The sequence below is a fragment of the Limulus polyphemus genome, unplaced genomic scaffold, assembly GCF_000517525.1.
Source record: "Limulus polyphemus unplaced genomic scaffold, Limulus_polyphemus-2.1.2 Scaffold275, whole genome shotgun sequence".
Lineage (NCBI taxonomy): Eukaryota > Metazoa > Arthropoda > Merostomata > Xiphosura > Limulidae > Limulus > Limulus polyphemus.
In genome coordinates this window covers 334,886-357,428 of record NW_013665885.1, presented here as the reverse complement: position 1 = coordinate 357,428, position 22,543 = coordinate 334,886, and the positions used below count along the sequence as shown (strand labels likewise).

Here is a 22,543-nt window from a genome sequence, read left to right as displayed (position 1 = left end):
GGAGCATACCTTGTGAAATATTTTATTGTTATTATTCATTTCACCTAACTAACCTTAAATAATGTAAAAAGTATTTTATTTTTATATTTTAGTTACTTTTATAATAATAGATAAAGAATACACTTGAAAAACAAGAAAACACTACTTTCCGTTTTTTTTTTTTTTTTGCGTTTGACTGTCGATGACACTTTACCCTAATTTTTTATACTTATGGTACTATTGCACTAAATAATTTTTTATTTAATTAAATAATGCACCAAACAACAACAAGATGCACAAAAGTGGTTATGAGGTCAGTCAATTTGTTCAACTTTGTTGTGAGAAAGTAAAATGCTTAAATTATTAAAATGTACATTATGAAAATATTTGAATGACTGTTTCTGATGTAATAAACAACTGTGATAAGTAAATCAAATTCAAATATTAAAAGGTTTTGAATAGAATATTTAACCAAATTAACTATAAAACTTAATTAACTTCTACCTATACAAGTGTACATTTGGTTTTCCTAATTTAATTTCTATACTATTTTATGGTTCTACACAGGTTTATTTTTTTAAATTTCTGAATATTTTCACCCATTACTTAAATTTCGTGAAATTATAGCTTATACCAGACTTAATACTTATATCAATAGAAATGTCTTTTTACTTACTTCAAGGCTATAAAGAAGCTTAGTTAATTATGTATAAGCAAAATTATATTACATACTTTAACTTGATCTCTCCCATATTCTTGGTCTAAAAGTGTTTTTCAAGTTGGTTGACATACTTCCAGAATAGTTAGAAAAATAATTTCATTTAATGACTTTTCGATACTTGGCCAGCCAAACAGTGAAAAGTGCCCTAAAATTTTATTTTAATGGCATTGTTCGTTAATACTTGGGATCCATGCTAAATATCTTAAATATATAATAGAAGATTAAGGTGGATGCCACCATCAATATTATTTCTGAAGGCCACTTTTAAGATCACAAATGTCAAACTGGCAATTTTTGCCAGATATGCATTTACTCTTCCTACATTCACAAAATATGTCAACAAAAACTGTTATTTTTAAGCTTTGTTGTTAGAAAGTTCACTTGGCTGTCTCTAGGGTATTTTGGTCTGTATACTGCAACAACTTATGAGGGATGGTGGGTTCAAATCTCATAGAAATATGAAATGTGAATTAACTTTTATATTGGTTGCGCAAACTTGTGTAATTATTTATATGTCAAACACATCTGCATATACTATATATGTTATTGTCATTCTGTATTTTATATATGTAAATTTACAGAATTCCCAATCATTTGATGGTCTGACTCCATCAAAAGAGCTTGATATAACTATGGATCCAGTATCTGTTATATAGAGAAAGAGCCAGTTCAGGGACAATGACAATTCAAAATGTTTCTTCTGTCAGAGAAGTGAAGGAGATTTATGCACAGCATAAATAGATGGGAAGACCAAGGCAAAAGATGTTGATGAGCAGCAAAAACGACTCTGTGATGCCAGATACATGGCTGTGCTATAAAAACTAGAACATCTTTTCATAGATGACTTCAACAAAATGGATGTTAAATGGCACAAAGCCTGTTACTCTAATTTCAAATCTGAAAACAAACTGTCTACACTAAGAAAATAGCAGCATTCATCAAAAGAGAAAGCCAGTGTTCAACCTGAACTCTCTTCAAGTGTCACTTCACTACCGACAAGATGCAGTTTCCATCCACCAATTGATTGGACTTTATGTATGTTTTGTCAAAAACAGGAGAATAAAAATTTTCACAGAGTAGAAACTTTAGGAAAATCTGAAGACTTGATTGCATGTGCCAAAACCGATCCATTGATGAGTACAAGACTTCTGTAGTGACTGACTAGATCACACCTGAAGGGTACTACCACCTTGCATGTTTGATGAACCTAAATCCTCCATGGATCCACAAGAACCTATAGCAACTGAGTGTTTGCTGCAGATGTGCAAATATATGAGTCCACGACTATCTCGTGGAAATATATAGGACATGAGGAATGTATGAGAAAGATACATCTACATGTGCAAAGAGTAGAATATGCTTGTGTACCAGCATTTTCAGTCAAGAAGGACAACTTTTTACGAAACAGTTCAATGGTTAGTTGGACTAACTGAACTGTCCGTCAATTATGTATAACCTCTAACACGAGGAAACCTACTAATCTAAATCAGAAAAAAATCAGATTCTATAATCTCAAAAAGCATCACAAGGTCTTCACATCATCAGATGTTTTCATCAGAATCTGAGTCAACTGAAGATGACAATGGTGGTAAGCTGTCTGGACAAAACTACCTCCTACCCTAAAAGCCTGTCTTGAAATTGTGACCTACAGATGCAAGATAGAGTGCAAAACAGGCTGGTATATGTGTTACAGAAAACACCTCAAGTGCACTTCTGCCTGTCAATGTAACACAGTCAGCTGACGTAACACAGCTAGTCAATAAACCAAAACTGTATGATACATGCACTTTACTTATCTTGTTGTTACACATTTGCTATAACTTCACTATGATGTATAATACTAAATGCAATCTCAGTGTTAGATAAATTCATGCTCCATTTTATAGGTTCTGGTGAGTGTGTGTGTGTGAATGTCAAGGATTGAACACAACTTAATGAAAATCTTGCAGCTACATATAATTACTTCAATTACCTCTTTGAGTTGAATGTCATTTTAAATCTACACATAGCCTGTAATCATTTGACCTTTATGACCTTGGAAATTACTTTTCTATTTTGTTTACCGTTTTTGTCATGCATTTGCTAAAAACTTCATTACGGTGTATAATGCTACACAATCTCAATGTTACATATATACATTCTTCATTTTATAGGCCCATGTGAACAAACTAGATAAAATGTCTGTATATTTTATTTTTTCTCTTCTTAGAAAATATATGCTAATACTCATATTGTTTAATGCTATATTCGTGTGAATGACAAAGGTTGGATACTACTAAATGAAAATTAAAATGTTGCTGCTACATATCATTACTTCATTCAGTCCAATGATATTTCAAATCTAGTATATCATTATTTGACCCTTGGACATTGGAAATAACCTTTAATTTGAAAATCAAGGGTGGTATCTGCACTAAAAAATTAACATTTTCCTAAACTGAATATCTACTTCCAATAGATACTTACCTTTGCTCATAAAAAAGCTTTCTCAACTTATACTGCCCTCTATCTGTGCAGGCCTACATGATCCACCACACCAGCAGCTAGGAACAGGAAAGTAGCTAGAACCCCATACTCCACAACAAGAAGAAGGTAAAAAGTGAATTGGAGGGTCTGAAGGACTGCAGCACTGGAGACAGTGCAATGGGGGACTACAATACCCTATTTTCAAAAGCAAAGTGATCATGTTGACAAAGTGCATCATCCAACACCTGACAGCATCTGGAATTGTGCATCAGGTCAGTGGTAGGAAGAGCCTCAAATTCCATGGATCATCAGAGATAGGCAGTGATCTCTCTCTGCTTTACTCATATTAGTACATGAGTGTACAGTCAAGGATGAACATATTTATGAAGCAAAATACTGTGGGGTATACCTATGAGTGGTACTGCAGAACACCCCATCTCAGTAGAGGGTGTAACATGACTTGGATAAGTGTTACGACATTGTATTTTGAAAGTATAGAGAACACGTTGACAGAGTCAATCAACCAACACCTGGCGGCCTCTGGAATGGAACATCAGGTACGCAGGAGAAAGAGTCTCAATGTCAACAGTCATCTAACATGTTCAAAAGTCATACAGTGCAGATTTAAGACTAAGTATACCTGGTCAGTTTTATTGCGGGATATCCAAATATGCAATAAAAGCCCCTGCAAATAAAAAGAAAAATTAGCATAGTACTTACCACCATAAACGTACAGTTACAGCACTGATTATGTCTCCCAAAGGAAAATGGAAATGTGCAGCCCTCAGGAAGTGAGGAAAAGCCCAACTGACAGCAAGTTCCAAGATTGATATGAAGATAGATCTCAGAAAGCCCAAAACCTCTGGAGTGTAGAGATACACCCCCAACTGGAAAAAGAAACATCCATAGAAGGTGACCTTCTAAATGAGGAGGAAAAAGAACATCTATGGTAGTATTGTTTCAGTCAAAGTTGGTCTGTAAGGGAAGGGGAAGTGCAAGAGGGGCATCTGAGGGATCCCAAACAAGGCTCCATTGGTCTATCAAAACCCACTTATGATGATTCACGAGGGCATGACCAAGAGGAATGAGGACTTCAAGAGAAGTAAATGTCTCCAAAAAAAGAGAGAACCTCTCATGCAGTAGGAGAAGAAGAGGATGTGATGCTGCACACGAGACCTTCTATAGCTCGCAAATGAAGAGGAGCAGGTAGGACCAGATGGAGGAGGGAGTGGAAAAACACCACAAGATAAATAAAAAACATTGTGTGGGTGTAAGGAAAATTGCTTCACTTTGACAACCCACCATGACAGTGTCATGGAGAAGAAACTGAGGATGTAGGACTGAGTCATCTTGTGAGGAGACAAGAAGAAGCCATACATCCACAGAAAGGTGGAAACGAAGGCCCCTGGAATGAGTCAGATGGGCAAAAAACAAGAACCCGAGAATGAGGGAAGGAAATGGGATTGTGAAACAATGAGGAAGTAGAGGACCAGACTTACTTAAACAACTTTAAGAATCCATGGATCAACTGCCAAGGATCTCCAAATGTGGACAAATTGAAGGAGTCTGGCTCCCACTAGCCCTGACACAAAAAGTGTGGTCAGCGTAAAACAAATGCAGAAAAAAGGTTATCAAATTATCGGGGTCCTATCCACACTAACGAAGAAGCAATACAAACACTTTGAGTCCAAATAAGGGAAGTTGAAACAATGACAATCAAAAGCATGATCATCCACAGTAGATGAGGGTCAAGAGATGCCCACGCTAGAATGCAAGTGCTTCCAAAATGACTCGCATGAACTCCAATATCCAGGGAAGGAGAAAACACTAAAATAATGACCCAAAGCCTAGACCCAAGAAGAGCAGGGGTGGAACATAGGAAATGGGAGATAAGTTGACATAAATTTAATACTTATAACTCTCAATATATTAGGTATATCTTCATGAAATGTATCAGTCTTTCAGTTAATATTGCAAGTCTTTCACATATAAAAAATCATATTTCTAAGTGAAGTACTTTTAATAAAATAAAATGAAGATTTGTCTATTAATATATTGAGTATTTGTTTTGAATACTCCGTGTGCACAGTAATTTTCATGTCAAAATTAAAAATACTTTTTGTTATCTCAAAAGTCTCAAATTTCCTTTGTGTAATCCCTAAAGCTTCCTAAATGTATTTCAAACAATTTTTTTTTCACTAAATACTTATAGTATACTTGATATTAACAGAAAATGTCATTCAATGTGTAAATTTGTCCTGTTGGCTGGCCTACTACGAAACTTTCTCTAACTTGGTAAAACAAGTCTTCACATACATACATTTTTAAATTATGTTTTTTTACTTCCTACACTGAGTAAAAATATAAAATCATATTGTTTCAGGCTACAGTAACTTCTGCAATATCATTTTCTTCACTTTTCAGCTGAATGTGATTTTGCTAATTCAGAAATTATTAGTTTAAACAATTTCTGTTTCCATTATTCATATTCAGAAATCAAATTACATTATGGTCTAAAACAAATTTCAATTTTGAATATAAACAAGTAATTATGTATTGTTTAAATCTGAATTGGAAAAAAAAATCTGAAGTAATTTAAAAAAGGTTATTTTGAACAGTTTGAATAACTGTAGTTCTAGCTTCTTGATAAAGCATTTCTAAATAGTTAATCAAGTTTACTTCTCTCTGTATGAGGTAATAAATGCATATCTAATAAACAAATGGAACCATAGACGTAGCAAGTTGTTACATTCAAACTGCTTTTTGCTTCTGATATTTTGTTCTATTATCCACATTTATTTAAAGACATATCTTTCTTTGCTATGGGAGTTTTGTTTGTATTTTACTCCACAAACAGTTACACTATGAGTGTTCTGTTCCATGCCCACTATAGGTACTGAACCCAATTTTTATTGTAAAAAACTATCAAATTTATTGCTGAGCGAAAAATGGAGAAAACTGTTGCTATTTCAGTGTAAAGTTCTACAATTGGCTATGTACATTCTGTTCACCTAGGTGATTTGAATCATGAAGTTAAGCACTGTATGTCCACATACCTATTGCTGACCTACAGTGGGACTTAGGATTGGGGACTTTAATTTTCTTTTTCCCAAAATACTAACCCTTATAACATAATATCAACAAAAATATATTTAATATAATGAAAGACATGGCTACCTACCATAAGTGGCAAACATAAGCTAATAGCCCCATTTTAAATTGCTTCGTAAGCATTCATCGAATCTCTAAAATATTTTTAAAATTTATTTACCTTTGGGTACTACAGTTGTTTCATTTTAATAAGCTATTTTATGAAACTTCAAACAAAAGTTCAGTATTTTACTAATGTATATATAATGGTTACAGATTTACGTTTTCTGAAGACCTTGAAGCAACCTTTTAAACCACCCATCCTAACACTGCCAATTTAACATCAATACAATATTTTTTGTTTTTTAACTTCATAAAAATTTGGAGAAAATGGTGAAATATTAATAAATCTTTAAATTTCTTAACTTTATGGCTGATCTTCAACTAAAGTTGCTCTCTTTAATTGCAAAATTTCATTTGTATAAGCTGAGCATCTATATTTTGACATACTTTCATCATTTATTCTAACAACCAGCTAACACAGCAACAGCACTGAACTGCTTTCACATACTCAACTTTTATATATCTATTGTAGATGACTTATGAATGATTCTATCAAGAATAAATTTTAATTTCTATTCATACCTCATCAAGAGTAGAAATAGGAATTAGCTTCTGCCCCACTTGGGTAGGAGGTTGTTCACTTGGTGGAATATTCACCTCTTCATATTTGGAATTTTTTACATGTTCAAATCCCCATGGAAGGGTCATCTAATACAAATATGAATTAATGCTTCTTGCCATTTTGATTGTTTTTAAATATACAGTAATACTTCATTTATCAAATAATTTGATAATAAAATAATAAGATTTTACGATCAGTTACACAGTAATAACGCTTTTTATTTAAAATACATCAAGATTTCAATTATAAATAGTTATTTAGCCAGTTTGTCAATTTATTTTTGTACATCTTTTGAATAAGATAAACATGAAAGTAGTATTCAATAAATAGGATTTGAGTTGTCAGAATATTTTGCTGTCACCTGCCATATTTTCTAAACCTAACTAAGCTACTCTCTTTTCTTCTCATGGAAAACTTCTGGAGCTTTCAAACAGCTATAATGTAACATGCAAACACTTTCATGAATGAAAAAAACATTTAAAAAGGGTGGCAACCTGTCCAAGAACTAAGCAGACAAGGACAATGGAAACACTTAAAAGTAAAAAAAAAAAAATGGATAACATATTCTCAAGAAATAATACTTCCTCAGCAAAAGTAAAGATATTCAAATGAATTGGCACAAAAATGACCCAAAAATCGATGTGTGTTATTTACAAACAAAACTCTTTGGAGAAATTTGTTTTCATCAAAGTTAGTGTTGTTTTTCAGAATTTGTAATGCATATTTGATAGGTTTAAACATTCTGTGAATAAGGTTGGAAAAAAAAGGCTTTTACTTTACAGATAATAAGAAAAACTTTAAATCAGCCAATGCTTCGTCACTGGGACTTCAATTGGATGAGTAGTATAAGAACTGTTTACAATTAGTATTGCTCAGAACACCTGTAACTCTTATTTTCCCTATCTACTATCTAGCGAAACCACGGCCAAGGGAACGGGCTTGGAAAAATCAGCGGGTTGTTATAAGATCAATTTTTCATTGATCAAAAGTCATAATACTCTCAAAAAAGATGTTTGTATATTGTTGATATCCAAAATAAGTGAAAATTCAAGTGCTATAATTGTACAAGTGATGACTTAAAAAATTTAAAATAGGCATCCTTTTATGAGTGCTAAAATATGAAGTTAGGTGTACACTTTATAATTTTTTTTTCAAATATAATTATAACTATTTCATTTTAACAGGCCCCTCATGAGCCAGTGGGGGACATTTTTGTTGAAACAAAACAAAAACTACACCATCCAGTTTTTCTTAATTTGAACTGCAGTTTTTGGACATTTTTATTGGCTAAAAAGAGGGCATTTCCCACACTCTTTTAGAATTGGGGCTGCAAAAAGTGATTTGAAGTGGTAAGGTGACTGAAATCCATCAGCACATCACGAGCTTAATGGCCAAGCACAAGAAAAATAGAAGTCTCCAAATGAAACGTAAAGGCAATCGAGAACTGTTCACAGCCACCTTGGTAGATATTGTGCAGCAAGCTGAGTATAATATTATGCCTGTAACTACTTTCAAAGTGTTCCTGTCTGCTCATCCTGCTGCTGACTATCATGATGCCTTGACCTTCCCTACTGATTTGCAGGTGAAATCATTCATATTTCAACTGAAATCTAAACATAAAAAGGTGATAGCAGAGGCATAAAAGATTAGCAATTGCTTAATTAATGATGTTGAAAATGTGGCTTTATAGATGTATACTGAATTTACCCTTAGCAGGTGGACTTTAGTACTAATTAGTATGGAGACTTGATGCACTATTTTACTTAAAAATTTATCAATTAACAAACGAAAACTTGTGTCGAGGGTGTCTCGAAAAGATACATCCAAAACCACCCTTTTGGGAGTTTCCAGATTGAACTTGCTTTTAATATTCAACAAATTGTAGTATAAAGACACCCCTTAGCTCCTGGGGTACATGTTAATTACAAGATTTAAAATGTTTGTCTTTAACTGTTTTTATCTTCATATCAATCATGTTATTGAAAAAAGATATAAGATATGAAATTGTTGGATTATAATTCATCTGAATTTGTGAGCTTTCTACCTGATTTTGTTACTAAAGTTACTGGTAACATTTAGTTATAAGTAAAAAATATTGGGAGTAATATGCATTTATCAGTAGTGCTAGTTGAGTTCTAGCTGAACACCCCCCCCCCCAAATAAAAACAAACCAAAAAACATCCTTGCTCACCCATTTTGAGTAACAGTTTCTCAAAGTATGGATATTTAACATAATTTGAAACATTCATGAATCATGTTTGAAAAATGTTTAATACACGTACCCCATCTAGTGAACTTTCAGATTTCTCTATTTTATTTTTCTTCATGAACATCAGTATTGTTTATCAAATATGTATTGATTTTTGCAAATGTTTTGAAATATAATTTCATTTTCAATAGTGAAATACGTATTCAATATTCAACTAACTTATACATGATGTAGGCCTATAGCAAAATCTAGTTGCTTTTTTAAGTATTTTACTGTTGATGTTTTTCGAGTGATAATGTTTACTAACATTATATAAAAGTTGTTTGAAAATGTCACGAAGTAATATGTTTATTTTCACCAATAAAATTTCAGTAGTTTTAATACAGTAGTCTTGTGAAAATTTGTGAGGAGAAACCCACACTATTAATCATATTACTTTCAGGTTGTTACCGGTTTCATACTGCTTTGCATGTATGATATATTTTCATGTACAACAGTTTAGGAGGAGCAAAATAACTTGCTCCTAATTTACTGTACATGAAAACATGATTTCCTCTAGCTTTTTCATATATTTTTGCCACAAACTTTTAAGGCAGTTGTATATTACAATTCTATGTATTTAAACAATTCTAAATGAGAAATACTTTCAAGTCAATATTTTGTCATATTCTGGCATTTATTTTGTGTAATTCATAAAGAAAAAATATAATGTTTTCATTTCTGCATAGCTGCAAAGAGTTTTCCCTGTACACAAACAACCTACTTCTCTGTTTCTTTTTAGAATTTTTTTGTCTATTCCAAAGAATATTTATTTTTATTAAGAACCTATCACTCCTTGAGAATATATTATTCATTTCTTGATTTTCAAATGTTTCCCTTAGTTTTTGTAAGCCTTGGTTGAAACATTGTTATAGTGCTACATCAAGTGGTTTAATCATTTACAATAAAACACAGTTTTGAAAACAGCTATAAAAAATGTTTAAATACGAATGGATACAGCAAGAATTACACTATCACACGTTAATAAAGTAAATATATAGATTTAAGGGTTTTTTAGTTTCTGTAAACTAACGTTTTAGTTCCTTTCATTGAAAATTGTGATAGTATTTGTGTGGTAAATCATATCTGTTTGATAGCTACAAAAGTTTCTCCAATGAGAAGAGATCACATAACATGACATAATAAGGTAGATAAGCTCATATAGTTTCAAAATGAGTTGAATGGATAAAAAAAGAAAATCTTATTACAAGTTAAACACAATAACAAATAAACTATGTCGGGAGAAAGTTTTTTCATTATCACAAGTAGTTAACTTAGACATAGGAAACACACACACAGAGTAAAAGTAACTGACTGGAGATTGCTTAAGGATTAATAAAGGTACTTTGTTGATGTTTGGTTCTTTGTTTGAAATTAGTACTTTTTACTAGATATACTATGGTTTTGAGTTGCAATGTTTGAAAATATGAGGCTTTTTATTATGTTCACCAAATAAAATAGTCATCAAATTAGATAAACTTAATGTTTAGTGAATATGGTAGGCAATTTCAAAATGTTGTGATGACAAATCTCTAATGCATATCATTTTGTTTCTCCTATTCAAAAAATGTACATAAATAAATTGGCTTGCTGGCTAAACAATTATTTGTAATTGTAATCATGACATGTTTTAAATACAAATATTATTTGAATATTATCAGAAATCATAAAAAGGATAAAATACACACATACACTAAATCTCCATCAAAACAGAAAACTTACTTTTACTCCTCCAACGTATCCAGCAGACAGTTTAGCTTCAGCATAGGAATCAAACACATATGGAAGATTTTTTGGGTGTCCAGCCACTGACTTGTGTGAAAACAGTGGCTTCCTCTTAGCAGACAACAGCTGTAATTCCCTGTCAGTAACATATGAAAATACTGATTATTTAAAAAGAAAAAAATCTAATTCTAGTGATATCTATACAGTGATATTTTGTTTCATTTCCAAGTGTATTCATTAATAAATGAATTGAAAAGCTTCCTGCACAAGAGACAAGCCATTTGAAGTCCATATAGCCTTAATACACATAAATAATCCTTACCTAAGATTGTTATAAATGTGTCACTCCTCACCACCAAATTTTCTTCAGATTTTGCATGGTTGGTGTGCTACATGCTCAGAATCAAAATTTCAAGTCTCTATGCTATATACTTCCTGAGATATAAGTCATCAATGTTTGATCTGATTTTGCTACCTGGCAATATTCAACTGGCCAAATCTTTTGTTGCATTCCAATAACAAGATGATTCTTGTACCATTCTGAAACTTTCAAAATTGAACTCACAAAACCCATGCCATTCATAATTTATGATATGAAAATTTCTATGTGGAAAAAAGATGAAAGATAAAAGGTTAGGGTGGGTCAACAGCATTAAGAGACCTAAAAAGCTTAATGACTGTCACAGATTTTACTCTTATTCAAGTGACCTCACATGTGTGCACTGGTGCTAGAAGGTTGTCTGTGTGTTCAGGGCTCCAAAGAAAATGGTACCCTCCAAAATTGAATACTCTGTTCTCATGTCTCACAACATATTGAAAAGTTACAGACTGAGCAGAAGAAAGCTAGTTTATGGGTTCCCAGAAAAGGCTAGGAAGTCTTAAAAATTGATATAATTAAGATGTCATACCACATTCTCATACTCTTGAATTGCTGCATATTCAAAATTCATTTCTATCATGTAAGAGCACCAAAACTGATACAGTTGCTGTGTCATCATGAGTTATTGGTTAATGCTTTTCATATGGGGTCAGTTGATATATATGACTGATCTTGTAACCACATGTATTGGTGTTTTCATACTATAGCTTTTAATATGTTTTGTGTATCTTTATGAAAGTTGCCAAACTTTCAGTAAGCATTACAAGCTTTAATACATAAAAAAATCAAAATTTTTAAATTAAAGATTTGTCAGTGAATATACAGAGTCAAGAGTGTTGACAGCTCCAAGTGCAAAGTCATTTTCATGTTAAGATTATAAATACTTTTTTCAACTGAAACTTTTTAAATTTCATTTGTATAACCTCTTTTTCAGTAAAACTTTATATCTTATCTGTTATTTCTTATACTATAACTCCATGGACTTAGTAGATTTTACTGATCTTGCAACCACCTTTTAACATTATATGAAATAAATTGAAATTATCTTTTTTTTCTTTCTATAATGACTGCAGGTTGTAACAGAAAACTACAATTGTTTATTCTAAATAGCTTAATCCTTTAGTCACCATATGCTACAAATTGTAACATGCAACATTCCTATCATTATATTTCATTCCAAAAATAAAATTAGTGGATCAAATTGTTTATAATTTCATTAAAATGTTCCTAAAAGTTTGTAGTTTCAGAAATATAAAATACTTAATTTAGATTTTTTTCTACTATTTATAATCAAAAATTCATTATTTAATGTAGTTATTTGCACTCAACTCTGAATAGTTCATGTGCAAAGTGTTTTATACATGAAGTATAAAAATACTATTTCTGACCTTACAGTTTTCACATTTCATTTGCATAATCTCTACAAACTCATAAATGAATAACAAGTGTTTTAAAGTAAATGTTTATATTTTATTGTCAATTGTCTCTACTATATCACTAACTCTATCTATCATCATCAACATACAGTTCAATGAAATATTTAAAATTAACAAAGGGAAATATGCACATACGTTTCAACTCTACTAAAAATGGTTTCAAACTTCTTTTTCTTTCTATGTGCATAATTTCACGTCTTTGTTTTTTTCACTTATAGTATATTATTAATGTTTGATTTTCCTTTCGAATTCTTGATATTTTACTTTTTATGATGACACATGAACTGATGCTCACGGGGCTTTATAAAGTCATTTCAGCAGAGTCTGTGCACAAAAAACAAGATGGTGCTTACACATGCATTGTGTTTGTTAAGTTTCACAATCTAGGCAAAAGCAAGTTATACTTGAATTTTAAAACATAAATGATACATAATTAACTAAAATATAAAAATAAAAACCTAAATGCAATTTAACTGTCTATCCATCTAATATGTATGAGGTGAGAAAGTACAGCCATTAGGAACCCCACACTCGACAATGGACTAAGCTTTATTTTATATGTTATGCTTCAAACAAATATAGGCTAGTCTCTTCTCTAAGTTACCCAAATACAGGGAAATCTGCTCTTTCTATTGGTTATAAGCAAGCCATTTAACTTCAAGCTGTCGCTTAGCAACAAAGCTTTGACTTCAAAAGTGGGTGTGGCTGACCTTAAACTTTGAAAGAATTTACAATGGTTTCCTGGGGAGGGAAGAAAATGTTCTAATGTTTCCAGATGGTTATGAAATATGCCTGGGTAGTAGACTTTGATTACCTAGCATAACAGTCTATGTTATCTACTCCCAGTTATTTGTATAAGAGCTCTTTAAAGTTGAGAATTGTAATGGTGAGCAAATCACATGACAGAAAAAACTGTAGTTTTAATTGCTGTTTTAGAAGTTTCTCTAAAATAAAGGAACACAACAGAGATAATATAAAAATTTAAATTATAAACTTACTTGATGATAATAATTTAATTAAAATACACTGATAGTAAAGTAGTCTAATTAAATTTTAATTACATCTGAATGATGTAACACACAAGCTGCTCACAAACATACCTTGTTAGGATTTTTTTTTCATTGTCTTACCTAACCTAACCTTTTATAACCTAATACGTTTATAACTTTTGCATTTTAGTTAATTTTATAGCCATAAATAATGAATATATAAGAAAACAAGAAATACAGTACTTACCTTTGACCTGGTTTTTTGTTAGTTGTCGATGAAATTTAACCCTACTTTATATAATGATGGTACTAGTACACTAAACAATTTTTAACTAGGAAAAAAGGGGTTTGAATTAATTCCCTTTTCTGCTCGATCTGAACCCCATGAGATAAATTTTCAAACTGAAAACAAAATTAACAATACTCTGTATTGAAAACATAGTAGTATTATGCATCATTTCATAAATTAAAACTTTGGCTTTCCATTGGTTATAGATAATATAAAAAACCTCAGAGAAAGAACTGTTAGCAATTTGTGAAAGAAAGGATGTGACAGGTAGCATGGCAAGCAGGTCTGATTTTCTAAATTTCTGGCTTGATAAACAAATAAAACTGAAGGACATAAAATTTTGCTTTACCTCAGTAGTGCTTATATTATAATGAATAATTTACATTAAATTCTGTACTTCTCAGAGAGTTGGTAAATAAATCAGAAAAGAGGGAATACCTAGGGAACAAACGCCACAATTCTCATACTAAGAGAGATTGAGGATTTATTTACATATTTCCTTTTAAAATTAAACCTTTCCATACAGGTATGGGTCAAAGCACATCATCACATTTTGTAGACTCGCATTCAAAATTTTATCAAACTACTATTTTATGACTTATGTCAATAAATTTGGAAAAAAACTGTAGTTTATAATTCAAATTTTAGTATTATACATTATCTATTTTTTAATTCAAAAGCAAGTACAAAACAAAAATTGCTAAATATCGATTTTTTGTGTCACACAGTACATCATCATCTGCTTTTTCTCAGATTCTATTGTGGGCATCATGAAATGTAAAATTCAATGAATTAGAAACTGAAATTTCCAGAACTGACATGCTAGAATATAGAATAAGAACCTCCTACCTTTTCTCTTTACCGAGATATCATTATATTTAGCAAACCACCACAGTGGCTCCACTCACCTCTTCCACTTTTGAAATACCTACACTTACTTCTATAAAGTAGATATTAATAACAAATCAAAAGCACTCATGTTCAAATATGTAATTCTGTCAGTTGTTCTAAAATGCATATAACAATTGGAGAGGGAAAAGTGGTGATCAAAGGAGATTTTCTTAGATCCAAATACAGCTTAGTTAGGTAGCCTGTTAAATTACTGTGAATTTTTGTAGTATCCATATATTAATTTATAATTTCTTCTATTCCAAACACTTCATAACATCGTAAGTAGTAGAGATCACTGTCTTCTTTTTTTTTATTTACTGTTCTATGTTTTAAGAAAAATAACTAAAATTTAAAAATTTATTTGTAAATAATAATAACATATACATATATCGTAAATGAAATGTCACTCTATTTTACAAAATACTGGTACGCTAGTACTAAGACTAATTAGAGTAAAATATTTGTATTTTGTAAAGATAAGTTTATGCTATTTGATATGGTAATGTGAGCTGCTTGTGACCTATTCATAAAAAAAGGATTAATGTCATTAACCCTCTCGCTATGTATAGGCCAAAGTTAGCATGTCATGAATTTTTAGAGTTACATTCAAAATTTAAATTACTTTATTCTCATTGTACATGAATAAGCTTGGCATCAAGATATATTTAATAAATCAAATTTCAATATCTTATAAGTTGTAAGTTTTTAATATCATAAGGAAATATTTTACAAAATTTTCTCTCTCATCCAGTATGAGAATAGTGACATTTGTTCTGGAGGTCTTCCCTCTTCTCTAATTTATTTACCACCTCTCTCAGAAGTATGGAATTTAAAGTAAATTACTCTGTATAATTGAGATATTACTGAGGCAATGGATAATTTTTATAGCCTTCAATTTTATTTGTATACAGAGTCATATAACTAGAAAGTAAGACCCATCTGTCATATTCACAAACTGACAATAGTTCTCTCTCTGATGTTTTGTACTACATTATTTATAACCAAAGCTTTAATCTATCAAATGACATATTATATTTCCTCAATTATGTATTATAATACATTATTTTCTGTACAGAGTACTGTTATCATGCCACTAGGTCGAAAATTTCTCTCACAGTATTCACACAACAAGCTCAGATAAAATTTTTTAGGATTTTATTACATAGTTAGAAAGCCAGATAAATCATGATAGTTATAGGACATTGTTTACTTTGTGCATTCTGTGTTATTAGGTAGATTATTCAATTAAATAAAAATTTTATTTAGTGTACTAGCACTATTAATATAAAAAAATAGGCTTAAATTTCATTGACAGTTGAAATAAAAAAAAACAAGAGGTCACAGGCAAGAACTATATTTCTTGTTTTTTCATGTATTTTATTCATTATTATAAAAATAACTAAAATGTAAAAATTAGAAAGTTATTAAATGGATAAAGTTAGATTACATACGATAATGAATAATAACAATTCTTCAAAAGGTATGCTCGCGAGCAGTTCATGCATTACATAATTCAATATGGTAACTTGAGGTACATATTTACTAAGCAATTTACAACTTAACTTGTGGGGGGTATTAGTTAGACATGGGTCAAAGAGCAAGAAAACGATAAAATTTAAGTATAAACATATGTATACTGTTCTGATCTTTAAGCTATTTAAAATAAGCAGTTGTAGTTTCCTGTTACAATTTTCAGTCACTCTAGAAAGAAAAAAAAGGGTAATTGCGATATATTCATAGTGATTACATGGTTGGTCAAATTGACTGAATGCATACAGAATTAGGGTACAAAATAATAACAGTTAACGTATAAAGTTTTAAAGAGAAAAAAAACGTTTAATATTTATTTAGGAGGTTTTAGAGATTATGCAAGTGAAAGTTAACAATTTTCAGATGACTAAAGTTTTTTAATTTTAACATGAAAATCGCTTTGCACTCCGAGCAGTCAATACTCTGACTCCATATATACACAGATAGATTGTTAGTAAAAATACTTAATTAAAAAATCTGATTGTTTGTGAACAAAATACTTATGTTTACTGAAAGTTTACCAAATTTTGTGAAACTATACAAAACATACTAAAAGGTTATAGTATGGAAAATCTGATGATCACTTTGGGGTCACAAGGTTGATGTCATCCATCAAGCCCGTAGAGAGAGAGTTAAAGACCTGCTTTTGCTGCCAGTTACTTACAGCTCCTCTAACTCCATCGTGTAGCCCTTTGTGTGAGATGGCAAAGAATTACTATTTAACATGGATGCCCAAATCCATTTTGATAATGACAGCTGCACAATTGTTTGTAATTTTTATAATTGAGCTGCATAACCATCAGTGTAGTAGACAATATTTTTGTCAATAGATTGGAGAGCTACACTAATTTGAGTGTTACTCTCTGATATTACAACAAACCTTATGTGGCTTCATCTTCCATCACCTTCCCTTTGGGCCTCTTCCTTCCTGTAGTAACAGACACATGGATGAATGATGGCTTGCAGGTTATTCCAATGGGATAAATATACAGCTTCCTGAATGATAAAGCTATAATTCTGTACATAATTCTCCACAAGAATGAACTCTCCTGAGTGTAAAATATCTTTTCAAACTCTGAAGAACAGAAAATGCACTTTTGAAATAAGTTATCTTGCTTAAGTTTTGATAGTGCATAAGTGAACATTGCTAAAAACTCATCAAAACCTTGGTTTCAGGGATAGAGCAATTTATTGAAATAACTGTTTGCATTGAATATGGTCTATTATGTGCTCATAAAAATATCTTTCAACTTATCATCGAGATCACTCCATAAGCATCTTTCAGACTTCTCCATGAAGTAAGCAATTATTGAAGGACTGCATATTACTGCTGTAAGATAATGGAAACAGATGGATAGCTAGAGATGAGGAAAATCATTATCGTGCAAAAAATATATCTTTGCTCCCTAGAACATTAGTTCTGTGTTTGATGGATTGAACATATGCAAACTCAGTATTTCAGACTGTTTTGTTTGAATAAAGTTCAATGGGGATTAACTTTAATTTCACTCCCAGTATTTTTTCTTCAAATGCTTCATTTAGCCTAAAAAGAATAAGCCTCTTCTTCTCATGTTGCTTTTTTTTCAATCAGTTGTAACTGATCCAACATGTTTACTCCAAACATGAGTCTGCTCATTTTTTCACTCAAGTAAAAGTCTTTCACATTTGCTGTTGTTTTCTTTGACACAATTTTCTCAGCTTTTGAATTTGGTGTTGCAAGAATCCCCTTTTGTCCAATAAGATTCTCTGCTTTTCAGACCAAGTAATTTGAAGCACCAAACTCCACTTTTATCATCCTTATGATATAGTTTTCAGGAAGGGAGTCAACATGTGAACTTTTTTTTCCTGAGATAACATTTGAATTTCAGCTTTAAGTGGTTAATCATTTCACTGCCTGAAATGACTCAGATAGTTTCTCAGCTGGCTGAACCGATGTTCCTGTCACAAGCTTCAACCTTCTCTTAACAGTGGTCTCTTTCCTTTTTGCCTTGCTTTCAGTGTAATGGAAATTTGTTTCAGATTTTCTCTTCTATACTGCACATACTCCTAGCAATGAGAGAGACTGGTTGAGAAAAGTTTAATGTCTGAAAACATAAATTCTTCATCATCCCTTACCCAGTTTCACTTGTGCTTGGCTAAGTATAAGTTGAAGTACTAAGTTCCTCTTTCTCTTAAGATTCTTTTAAGCAACTTTACTTTTGGAGGGGGTAACTGACAGCACAGTATACTACTTGCTTTCAAGTTTGAGAGATGGATTAATGTTTTTTTTTCTCTTTTACTCCTTTCAGATCCTTCATTTCCAACTCTTTATGGTAATTAAAAGGATCACAGCAGAGTTTCAAACACTTGCAAAAGTCATATTCATGACTAGGTATGACTGCTGAACAAATTCTGGAATTAGAATATTAAAAGTCTTCCACTACTCACACCTATGAATTCAAAACTCCCAAACTATGAGAAAGATAACTGAAACTAAATCATGATTTCAAAATTCTTATTCGTCCATTCTGGTATTGTATTGTATATCAGCATCATGGATGAGCATGGAAAGACCCATATTTTGGTACCCTTTCAACCTAGCCTCCTTCTACTAACTGTTACTCAGAAACTAATGGAGTGTCCACTCTTACAATTTTTCAGGAATGTTGACAATATCATGCGTAGTTCCACACTTTTGGGTTTTCAATATTCCAGGGCCTTTTAAATGTAAAACCCCCAGAAGAAATACTGTTAGATCACATAAAGAAGGTGAGAGAAAAGCATTACGAGAAGTGCACATACAGGCCCATAAAATGTCCTCCAGTGAATCAAAGAAATGGGCAGTGAAAAACATAAGTGTGTTGAAGCTGATGAGATATAACTCTCAGAAAATTCCTTGCCTGTAAAAATCCAGAATATGCAACTTGGATATTTGCAAAACCACCTCCACGGAAGTAGGAATAAACCTTTGGAAACTAAAGTATCCCAAAGAATACAGAGACGAGAACTATCATCACGAAAGGAGTTAAGAGTGAGCCACATAACACCTCTGACCCTAACAGAAAACAAATGATCAATGTATGATTGATTGTAGAGGTGAGAAATAGTTGGCAAAAGAATTGAAGAGAGGGATGTATCACCTTCCCTGGTGGCCAGAAACTGAAAAAAAAAGATCTATCAGGGTATAGAAGGACCTAAAGGGAGATAAATAGTCCTACAAACATGCCAACAGCTCCAACTGATGGCATCAACATATCAGCAACAACAAAATACCCATGAGACAAGGCATGTAGTATCACCTAAAAATATTGAGTAAGTAATGGAATAATGCCATTTGGGAAGAAGGCTGGATAGCAGTGGGGAATTGAAAACCTTCAGATGTTTAAGATAACTAGAGGGAGATGAAAAAGTTGTCTAACCTAATTGACAGGAGACAAAGCTAAACCTGAGTAAAAAACAGGTCAAAACAAGATATGGTGAACACGTTTGGTAAAGTGGGTACAAACTCCTTGTGAGGCACACCCCAGACAACTGTAGACATTAAACCCCAATGAGCCTGGAAAATTCTTAGTGTAGAATGTGGAGTTGAGGATATGTCTCAATAAAAATAGCCAAAAAGGAAGATGCTGAGGTGGACTCACATGAAGAAACTGTAGAAAAGGAAATCATGGCTAGGCTAGCCAATCTATGATAGCAACATTTCGCTAGTAGAGGATCGAAATACAGTTGGAACTCTGAATAACAGATGTAGTGAGGAAAAATCACATATGAGCAATACCATCCAAGCAGGAGTGAATGCATCTACCATCCAAGTCTGAGAATGAGGAAAAATCCAAATCTTGAAGTTGAGTATCAATGAGTGGCAAAATTCAAGAGATTTGTGGGAAGCCCACAACCCAGAGACAAAACCATCCCTGTAAGTAAGAGCTGCATGGGAGGTGGCTTAGCTGGGAGTAAAACACGGTGAACACTCATACAACCAAGCAGGAGACATATGGTGCTGATGTTAGACTAAAGGCTAGATCTATGAACTGCAGAACTGGATCCCTGTATACAAAACGTAGTTAAAAGGCAAGATGAATTCATTATATGAGAATGTGAGAAATGCCTCAGGAACCTCCATCTTGGGCATCCATGGAGCTGGTGAAGAATGCCAATGTAGAGTGAGAAAGGACTCTATTGTGGACTGGGGAGGAATGAAGAATGGGTTGAGATGAGAAAGAACAACGATAGTCCTCGAATCCCCCCTTGTCTCAGGTATAAAGAAACTGGAATAAAATCCTGGAAGAATCGGTTCAACTGTCACTACCACCACCTTGATCAGTAACTTTGATAGCCATGGCACAAAAATCCACACCTCACTGGTCAGGTGGAAATGGAAATACCACAGGGTGAGAGGATAATGGAGAGCTAAATGGAAAGACCAACCTCAATTCTAGAACCCAAAGTACCCATGGATCTGCAATGAAAGAATACCAGGTGTCCATCAATAGTTATAACCTCACTCTAATTGACCTCCCCCACCTACCTAGGTTGATACCAATGCCATTGGTGTTTCTCGACCCAAATGGAGCAGCCCTGAAACTAAGGTCTGAATCTATTCAGCTGTAAGAGCCAAAGAGGATCTAGAGATCAACAAAAAAGCAAACGGGTGATGGCAATTCTCAATAAAAACACTTCTGGGACACCCACAAACATCCAGGGACAATAAAAAAAAGCCACATGTAAGATCCAGAGGCTACAGCAGGTAGGAAAAGTCCCATCACCAAGGTATCTATACAGAATAAACAGAAGCAGTCAATCTGACCCAGGTAGAAGTCAGTAGGAGACCACATTCATCCACACATGGATGTGAGGACCAGTCATAGTTTGCCAACAATTTGTGGGGGAAGAAACATCATAAAGCAAGCATGAGGAGCAAACAAATACAAAAAAAAAGGGATTGGTTCAAAGTGATCACATGAACCAACCTGTAACCCCACATATCCAAAATTAAATTATTTTAGTCTGTGGAATTGAAAAAAATATGTCCACCTGGAGGTGGAAAGCCAAAGCATGCCAACAGACAAACAAGTGTACAAGGTATATCTATCTTGTCACATAATAAAGCAGTAAATCTCTCAGCATGAACTAGGAATATCAGGTGAAGAAGTAAAATATATATATAAATATATATATATATCCCCACCCCCTCAATTGTTCTACCATCAAGGGAGGAGTAGACTCAAAGGTCACAGAGAAAAGCCCCAAAATCTTATAACCCAAATGACTAATTGAAGAAAAAAAGTAGGAGTCAGTTTAACCAAACTGGACTCGTGAAAAGCAGACTCAGTACATCAGAAAAAACTAGTCCAAATGGCTCCTGAGACTGACACCCCCCCCCCCCCGACCACAGAAACACACTATATAACAAAGGAGGTACAGGGGAGGTTGGATTAACTTTGTGCTGACAATGGCAATAAGGGAGTTCATACCCGCAATCATCACTTCCTTTTTTTTCTAAAGGAAATTATAATTATACAGAAATCCAAAAGGTGACGTGAAAAAAATCAATCCATAATGGAACAAACCACAGCACTTCCTCAGAAAAACAACGTGACCAATGCTTTGTCAAGAAAAAATTATTACATTAGCTGAGTGAGGTGCTTATATACAGTGTCAGAATAAAGGACGCATTGATGCAGGTGGAGGGATTTGCAAATTATATATTGCCAATGGCATTTACATGGGGTATAAAAGACTAGAGCATGTGAGACCAATACTTAGATAGGCAAAGCCAACATTGAGGAATAGCTAAAGTGTCAGCAGAGAGTAAGTACGTTTTGGAATTTGGCACACGTTTAGTAAACATTACAAGCCTTTCATACACAAAAAATTGGATTTGTTAATGAAGTATATTTATTAAAGATTTCTCCATGAATATAGATAATATTTCTACATTTTACTCTGAGTGCTAAGTGATTTTCATGTTAAGATTAAAAATACTTTTCTTCATCTCAAAAATCTCAGATTTTATTTGTATAATCTCTAAAACCTAAATACATTTCAAACATGTTTTTTTCAGTATAACTTCATATTTTATCTGTTATTATCTTTACCCTAACTTTATACAAGGTTGATCACTTTGTCTGACCTC

At 32.7% G+C, this 22,543-nt stretch overlaps 1 protein-coding gene across 1 annotated transcript in view; it reads right to left on the bottom strand.

Annotated features, from left to right (window-relative positions):
• LOC106456962 (activating signal cointegrator 1 complex subunit 3-like) overlaps positions 1-22,543 on the bottom strand; it is a 266,949-nt gene that overhangs the window by 188,416 nt on the left and 55,990 nt on the right. The window contains exons 7-8 of the mRNA XM_022382757.1: positions 10,912-11,050; positions 6,902-7,027 (exon numbers count right to left, since the gene is read on the bottom strand). Of these exons, the coding sequence (XP_022238465.1) occupies positions 6,902-7,027; positions 10,912-11,050 (265 nt within the window). The remainder of the gene's footprint in view (positions 1-6,901; positions 7,028-10,911; positions 11,051-22,543) is intronic.